This window comes from Rana temporaria, chromosome 5 (assembly GCF_905171775.1).
Source record: "Rana temporaria chromosome 5, aRanTem1.1, whole genome shotgun sequence".
Classification (NCBI taxonomy): Eukaryota; Metazoa; Chordata; class Amphibia; order Anura; family Ranidae; genus Rana; species Rana temporaria.
In genome coordinates, this window is record NC_053493.1 from 375,801,135 (window position 1) to 375,810,523 (window position 9,389).

Sequence of the window (9,389 nt, forward strand, 5' to 3'; positions counted from 1 at the left end):
CGATACCCATCAGAAAATGCAACCAAAGTGACATTCTGTTGTGGCCATCTTGGTACACCGGCACTCGTTCACAGTCAGAAGGTGGCAAGCAGGCATTTTTTACACCCAAGTCTTGCATTTCACACTTATTTTTACCAGTAAATTCAGCGTACATAGTGAAATACAGTATTTTGAAATCCGTCAAACTGGTTTAATGTTGAATCTTAAAAGCAGAGGTGTTCTGTCAGATTAGCAAACCTGTGAGATCAGTAGGCTTGCCAATGCTTTTAAAATTCAACATTAAAACAGTGTCATGGTAAAAATATGTGTGACATGCAAGACTTTGTGGGTGTAAAAAGATGTCCACTGCCACCATCTGACTGCAGGCTTACTGCGGACTAGTGCGGGTGTACCAGAATGGCTACGACAGGGCATCACTTCGGTTGCATTTTCTGATAGGACACAGGCATGTAAGAGGATGTGTTTAGCTGAGAAAGTCCAAATGCCCATGACGACTCCTGGGGTGTATGAAATCAGTTTGGCCTAGGCCAGAGACCAAGAAGCAACTGAATAAAAAAAAAAGGTAAAACAAGTAAATATAATATAACTTACTATCTATTTACTAAGGCTAACAGCATAAGGATCAAAAATAATTAAGGTTGATTAAGAGAGTTTAGTTCCACTTTAACATATTAATAATTGTTGTTCTTGTGAAGGCATTAATATTTTGTGTAACTTTCCTTCTCAGAAATGTATCCATATTTTCCTCTTCAGGTGCAATTACACTTGTCAATGTAAATGTGAATGTGTTTTAACTAAAATAATAGAAATGCATGAAAAGCTATCACAGTGCATAATTAGCACAGTGCAATATGTGTTAAAAACTGCACACACATTTCCATGTATATCCATGAAGTTCAATTGAAAAGGCAATTTCCCCATGAGAAGAAAATACATCTTTAGCCACTATATGCTACTAATTTTTTTAGCTAGCGATCTCCCCTGCTGTGTTATTGTGTTCTGACAGGGGGACGACCCCACCGCAAAAAACAATACGGTCCATGGTCTCAGCCATTGGATATAAATGCTGATCGGGAGCTGATCAGCAGACCTTTTTTGGGCATGCCCCTTCGACAGAACGAGCAAATACTATTTGCTCGGGTACAGAACACACGGGATGAATGTCAGACGGTTTTCTATTGAACCGGCCAATACCGCCCGACATTTGGCCCATGTGTACTAGGCGTTACTCAACCCAAGTCTTTATTTGCGTTTTTCACTAGATTGGGTAAGAGGCTTTTATTAGTGTCTGTGTTAACTAGGAAGATATTCCTTAATTTCCTGACACTGGGAAAGGAAAGGACAGGAAATGGTTGTCACCTGGAGAGAAAGAAAATAGAATAGCTATAATAGCAATAAAAAACATATTGTCATATGGAGCAGTGGGTGTGCAATAGCTGTATACTGTAAATATATAGATATATATATCTATATATATAAATAGATATAGATATATATATCTATATATATATATATATATGTATATATTTTGCTGTGGGGGGCAGCCTAAGGCCGCGTACACACGATCGGTTAGACCGATGAGAACAGTCTGATGGACCGTTTTCATCGGTCCAAACGGATCGTGTGTGGGCGCCATCGGTTATTTATCCATCGGTTAAAAAAAAGCCAACGTATTTTAAATTTAACCGATGGATTCCTAACCGATAGAAAAAAAAACGATCGTTTGTAGGCACATCCATCGGTTAAAAATCCACGCATGCTCAGAATCAAGTCGACGCATGCTTGGAAGCATTGAACTTCGTTTTTTTCAGCACGTCATTGTGTATTACGTCACCGCGTTCTGACACGATCGTTTTTTTAACCGATGGTGTGTAGACACGACTGACCATCGGTCAGCTTCATCGGTTAACCGATGAAAACGGTCCATCAGACCGTTCTCATCGGATGGACCGATCGTGTGTACAGGGCTTGATATGGAATAAGTTGTTATAGCAGCAAAGCCTTACCTCTCAGAGATAACTGTATATCCTAGCATTTAGTCATATTATTTTCCAGTAACAGTAGAAATGTCAGCCCATTGTCAAGCTGGTAGATCCCCATAGAGGCTGACCTGGCTGCTGCTTAAGCTCAGGGATGAGAACCAAAGCTGTATCCAGCCTGGGTGTATACATTTAAAAAATCGATACGCAAGCCATCTCAGAGAGGTAAGACTGGTTCCTATTAAATGCACATTCTCCTCATATAAAACTGTGATGGATGGTGGCACAACCTCAGTCTCCTTGTTGTTATCCCACAGTCACCTTTTTCCACCTCTGGTATATTTCACTGATCAAACTATGTTTTTTACTTTTAACACATAAAAACATTGGTACTTAGGTAACTATGTCAATTGTTTCTTCTTGGACCAAGGTATTCTCAGTTCCACCAGACTTGGAATGGTTAAAATTAATTGATCCATATAGTTTTGCAGAGTCTTTAGCAGCAAATGCTTTCCTCCTGTAGAGTTCACCTTTCCACATTGATATCATCAATAAAATCGACAACACAACTCCACCTAGAGTTAAAAGACAAAGTCCAGCAATTACACATTTATCCAAATGAGCTCCGATGATAGCATTTTTCTTCTCAATTTTTTCCATCTCCCTGGCTGGGATGGAATTTGGATCAGATCTGTTATCTCTGGGGACCAGGTATGAAATGATAACAAGCATTATTCCAGTAATTAGGAAAGTCACTGCACTAATGAAGCCATAATCTACGTTTTTTCCTGAAGCTTCTGAAGTTGCTTCATCATCAGACATAATGGAGGCTTCATTAATGCCATCTTGTTGGATTTCTCTATCTGAGGCCTGGGGTTGGTGCCCATGGTCGTGTCTAAAAGTTGGATGAGTCACAAGTTCTATGTTGACATTTTCATCGACATATGTAAAAGAGGTTTCCAGTTCTTCCAAGCAGCAAACTTTCCTCCTCTCTTTGCTGTAATCATCTTGAGATAACTTAAGACCATGGCCTTCGTCAGAGGAACTCAATGATATGGACTCATATTGATCGGGAGACAAAGCAGAGGTAACACAATGGTTTTCATAACAAAAGGCTTTTGGGTCCTTGACATTATAGCCCCAGTCCACATTGTTGCATTCATCTAGTCTTTGTGGCTGCCTATTAATGTGATAAAGCTCCATGCATGCTATAGGGATCCACTTTATTTCACAGAAAGCAGTCCATGATTATTGAAATCTAGTGAAAGAAAATTACAAAATGTTAATTCCTGCTTTCTTACAACAATGCCACTTTATAAAAACATGATAGAAAGGAAAGCAAGCATTACTTATAGAAAACAGTACAAACTAGATTTGTTTTATTACAGGTGAGGAAACAAAAGCTAATGTTTGACTGGTTACTGTAGTCAAGCCAAGTTCCTTTCCTTCACATTTATCATACTCGTTGTATACTTTAGTATTATATTATAGTAGTATATTGCTTTGTTAAAGGATGCATTGGATAACTGCACCATTATAGGTTCTGCTAGTGTCAGAGGTTAATTTAGGAGATTTTTAAGGGGTTGTAAACCCTCCTGTTGTAAGGTGAAAAAACTTTTGCCAGTCACCGGCCCCCCAGCCACCCCGGGGTTATCTGATGTGGGGAGGAGCCGAGACAGCCGCCGGGGGACCACAGAAGAGGATGTTCGGGGCCACTATGTGTAAAATGATCTGCACAGTGGAGGTAAGTATGATATGTTTGTTATTTAAAAAAAAAATCCTTTAGTGTCACTTTAAGTGCATGTAAACCCTATTAAATAACTTTCCTTTATTTGCTCCATTTTAGTTCAAAAATACCTGTTAATGTTGCCAAAGTTCTTGTGAGCCTAATAACTTCCTGTGCTCTTTGCCTGTGCACAAGGAGGGGCTATGGAGATGAGGAGAGGCTTGTGTTCTTTGTGATCCATCATAAATAAAGTAAGATAGGTTGACACCACATGCTTGGGAATTAAGAGTTGTGTTGTCATGTCAAAGAGGAAGGTAGAAACATACGATAATTCTAACACATCAGCAGGTATTATTTTGCACCTGCAATGTGTTTAAATAGGTTTTCCTCTCTAGGTACCACAGATCAGAGCTATATAGGAGGTGTATCAGTGATACATTCAAAGATAAGCATGCCACTTTTTATTCTTCGTGCAACACTACTTGATAGCAAATGGTAAGTGGCAAATGGTTTTAATGGTACATGCCACTTGTTTGCAAATGTTATTTTGTCAGAAAACAACCACTCTATGGGGTTGATTTTCAAAAATTTGGGCAAAATCTGGTGCAGTAATGCACAGAAACCAATCAGCTTCCAGGTCTATTTGTCATCATGGTAATTTTAGTGGGAAATTGAATCTACAGTTTATTGGGGATACATTGAAATGGTTCTATACCCACTTTTTTCATGTTTACCTACAGGTAAGCCTATAATAACGCTATCCTGTAGGTACAATGAATATCTCCTAAACCTGTACGGTTTAGAAGATATTCACTTTGGGGTAGATTCAGGTACGTGCGCTTCTTCTTACAGCGGCGCAGCGTATCGTATTTACGCTACGCCGCCGTAACTTACAGGAGCAAGTGCAGTATTCACAAAGCACTTGTTCCGTAAGTTGCGGCGGCGTAGCGTAAATGGGGCCGGCGTAAGCGTGCGTAATTCAAGTGTGGAAGGGGGGGGGCGTGTTTTATGTAAATGTATGATGACCTGACGTGATTGACGGTTTGTACGGACGGCGCATGCGCTGTCCGTGTACATATCCCAGTGTGCATTGCTTCCAAGTATGGCGCAACGACTTATTGGTTTCGACGTGAACGTAAATTACGTCCAGCCCTATTCGCGAACGACTTACGCAAACGACGTAAATAATTCAAATTTCGAAAGCGGGAACGACGTCCATACTTAACATTGGCTGCACCTCCTAATAGCAGAAGCAACCTTACACAGAAAAAGCCTTTACGCAAACGACGTAAAAAAATACCGCCGGGCGCACGTACGCTTGTGAATCGGCGTATCTAGGTAATTTGCATATTCTACGCCGAAAACAACGAAAGCGCCCCTAGCGGCCAACGTAATATTGCACACAATTCTACGCCGCCGCATTCAAGTTACGTCGGCGGAGGAAGCCATTTTTTTTGCGTATCTGCCTTTGAGAATCGACGTAACGATACGCGGGCGCGGATTTCAAATTACGGCGGCGTATCTGGCCGCCGTAAAAGGTACATGAATCTACCCCTTTGAATGCACCTGCTGACGTCAGCGGTGCATGCACTGTGAATGCCCGGCTGAAGGGAAGAAGACTCCCTCGCGCATTCGCGGTAGTGATGTCATTGCAGCTCCAGGCACTCACAGTGCCGAGGGCAAAATGCGGTGCATACTAGCTCATTATGCCTTTGCCTTACAGGTTTTTTTTTTCTGAGGGTATACAACCACTTTAAACAGAATTCCATTTGACAAACCACCAAAGCATTTGAAATTCTGTTCATCCAGTCTTGTGATCCAAGCACATCTGCCAAGGATGGTGATGTAAAAAAAAATTCTCACTTCAGGAAAAACAGCTTGAAAACCAAACTGCCTCAGCCTAATGACCTGACTAAAGACCACACGATGAAAGTAATTACCATTACCCTGCATAACATGTTATGTAAATACAAACAGTTTAATAACATCAAGAGAAAATACCTATTATGGTACCTTACAACACATACATAAATGGTATGCAACCCTTGCTTTTTTTAATAACTTTTTAACTCATTAAACAGACAAATTTCACAAATGTCTGTCAGAGAACCCTTCTGTATCATGTGACTTATTACACAGTTACAATTTGTTTTCTAATCACTTAAGGGAATAGACTGAGGAAATGTTTTCTCCTACCTGCAGTGGACTGATGACATTATGTTAGCCTAGGCAAAGTTTAAAAAAAATATATACTACTGCTCTATATTGTGAGGAATGTACAGGTGATACTCCAAAAATTTAAATATGGTGCAAAAGGTGAAACTAATATATGAGATAGACTCATTACATGCAAAGTAAGATAGTTCAAGCCGTGATTTGTCATAATTGTGATGATTATGGCTTACAGCTCATGAAAACCCCAAATCCACAATCTCAGAAAATTTGAATATTGTGAAAAGGTGCAATATTCTAGGCTCAGAGTGTCCCACTCTAATCAGCTAATTAAGTCATAACACCTGCAAAGGGTTTCTGAGCCTTTAAATGGTGTCTCCGTCTGGTCCAGTAGGAATCACAATCATGGGAAAGACTGATGACCTTACAGTTGTGCAGAAAACCATCATTGACACCCTCCATAAGGAGGGAAAGACTCAAAAGGTATTTACAAAAGAAGTTGGATGTTCCCAAAGTGCTGTATTAAAGCACATTAATAGAAACTTATGCGGAAGGGAAAATTGTGAAAAAAAAAGGTGCACAAGCAGCAGGGATGACCGCAGCCTGGAGAGGATTGTCAGGAAAAGGCCATTCAAAAGTGTTGGGGACTTTCACAAGGCTGAGGCTGGAGTCAGTGCATCAAGAGCCACCACACACAGACGGATCCTGGACATGTCGTATCCTGGACATGTCAAATGTCGTATTCCTCTTGTCAAGCCACTCCTGAACAACAAACAACTTCAGAAGTGTCTTACCTGGGCTAACGAAAAACAGATCTGCTCTGTTGCTCAGTGGTCCAGATTCCTCTTTTCTGATGAGAGCAAATTTTGCATCTGATTTGGAAACCAAGGACCCAGAGTATGGAGGAAGAATGGAGAGGCACACACTGCAAGATGCTTGAAGTCCAGTGTGAAGTTTCCAGTCTGTATTGATTTGGGGTCCATGTCATCTGCTGGTGTTGGTCCACTGTGCTTCATTAAGTCCGGGGTCACCGCAGCCGTCTACCAGGAGATTTTGGAGCACTTCATGCTTCCTTCCGCAGACGAGTTCTACGTGGATGCTGACTTCATTTTCCAGCAGGACTTGGCACCTGCCTACACTTCCAAAAGTACCAAAACCTGGTTCAATGAACGTGGGATTACTGTGCTTGATTGGCCAGCAAACTTGCCTGACCTAAACCCCATAAAGAATTGTAACGGACCTATGAACTATTCTGCCTACAGAGGACTGCATGACTTGTTACTGAGCTCAAAGGGTTAATTGTAGAGTGACTTTTTCACTGCTAAATGCTAATTGACGCTCTGTTGTGTATTACCAGTTAACAGCCTCCTGCCAGGTGTATGCTAACGTGATGATCTGTGAGTGTGTATTGTTCTAAAGGTTAATTGAATTCTATTGAGAAAGGAATGTGCCCGGCCAGGTCATGTTAAGTGGATCTCGGTGCCGGAACGTCTAGAGACTGATTGATTCAAGGAGATGTCATTATTTCAAAGTATCTGTGTGAAGGGGGGGCGGAGATTGTCATTGTTCCTGTCACAGTTGTAAGCACATATAAGCTAAGGGAAATGTCCCATTAAAACAGTCTTGTTTGACCCTTCAAACGCAGCCTTGTCTCGTTCTTGATGGGGGACCCTCTCTCTCTCTGGATCTTGGGGATGGAATGATACCGGGTTTACTTGCATATCGCACTTTGCCAGGGAAAAGGACGTCTCCAACGGCTGATACCCTCTCACTAGCCCGGGTAGCCGTTACAAGAATCTATGGGGCATTGCCATGAGAGACTGAACAATGCAGAAGAGCTGAAGGCCGCTATTGAAGCATCCTGGTCTTCCATAACACCTCAGTAGTGTCACAGGCTGATAGCTTCCATGCCAATGCTGCATTGAGGCAGTAATTGCTGCAAAAGGGGCCCAAACCAAGTACTGAGTACATATGCATGCTTCTACTTTTCAGAGGTCCGATATTGTTCTATGTACAGTCCTTGTTTTATTGATTGCATATAATATTCTATTTTTCTGAGATTGTGGATTTGGGGTTTTTATGAGCTGTAAGTTATAATCATCACAATTATGACAAATCACGGCTTGAACTGTCTTGCTTTGCATGTAATGAGTCTATCTCATACATTAGTTTCACCTTTTAAGTTGCATTAGTAAAATAAATTAACTTAATATTCAAATTTTTCGAGTATCAGCTGTGTATGTGCAGATAGGTTACACTCCTCCTGGTCTCTTTTTGACAAAAGCACATGTTCCTGCCAGGGATACTAGATACTAGACAGGCCTGAAGATTTCCATACCTCACAACTTTTTGAGATGGGAATGAGGGACACCTATCAGCAAAAGTATGCAGGCATAGGACACACCCCTTGCCATGCCCTCGAAATCAGGGACAGTTGGGAGCTATGCATTTCTCATGGTTCCAGGAAAGCGTCTCTCTCTGCATATCCATCAATGGCCCCTAGCAAGACCAGGTTTGCGACACTGTTGAATACATTGGGATTCTTCTTCACTAAGTGGGAGTTTCTAAGGGATGCTCTGTCTAGCTTAGCCTAACAGGGTGCCTTCTGGTACTCAGCAACAAGGTTACTGGAATCCACTTTAGACACATGCACTAGCCAGAGGCTCCATCCAACGCAATTTTATTATAACAGTCACAGTTATAATAAAGTAGTTAACATCTTCCATGCTTTGCATCTCTCATTCAAGTATAAGAAGTCTCTTTGAGTCTGGTAATGTACCTTTTGTGCCCAGCTCCAGGGGAAGTAGGAAGAGCAAATCTCAGTCCCTAGATAGTGCTCTCTCCCGTGGCTCCTCTTCTTTCCATAGCCAACAACTTCGCTGTGCAAAGCTTCACCCTAGCTATTCTAGAGATCCTGCCAGAAAGGACATGAAATCATCTTCCTTCCTGGAAGGATTTTAAAACAATGATCCAATTAAATGGGCCACAAAGTGGACCCTGTCTACAAGCTCGTCACCTGCTCCAAGTCCTACTACACCTAACCTATACTTTACCTGAGCTCATTCCCAGACCACATCCAGGACTCACCAGACCTTGGTGCAAATCACAACCTCCCCTGGAGGACACTAGCAGAGTGCCAACTTAAAAGGTCTAGAGTTGCCTTCTAAAACCTCATTAATATAAACAACTTTTAATTTATGTTTCAATTTATGGCAGTGTCACTGATTGTCCCTGACAGTAAGCCAAAATGCCAAATGTTGTTTGCATTGAATGACAATAAGAACATTAAGCAGCAATGAGATCATGTTAAAAATGACATCATGCTATAGTAAGTGCCCTGTCCTTTCCATCCTATCTGATTTTTATGTGTGATATTAATGGTTCTTTGATTCTTTCTACCATCTCGCTGAGTGCATTGAGCTCAGTATCAGTGCTATTGTGTAATGTCTCGTTCTATTTTTATCAGCACTCAGAGATGTCAGGCAATATCACATCCATATGAATACCGAGCT

General features: G+C 41.3%; 1 protein-coding gene across 1 annotated transcript; it reads right to left on the reverse strand.

The window, feature by feature from the left end:
• Positions 1 to 1,992: 1,992 nt before the first annotated feature.
• Positions 1,993 to 3,224, reverse strand: TMEM74 (transmembrane protein 74; the record flags this gene model as incomplete). The annotated part of the gene is made up of 1 exon (XM_040354639.1): positions 1,993 to 3,224. A coding segment is annotated over one exon (852 nt), but the record flags the coding sequence as incomplete, so codon positions are not given.
• Positions 3,225 to 9,389: the final 6,165 nt, after the last annotated feature.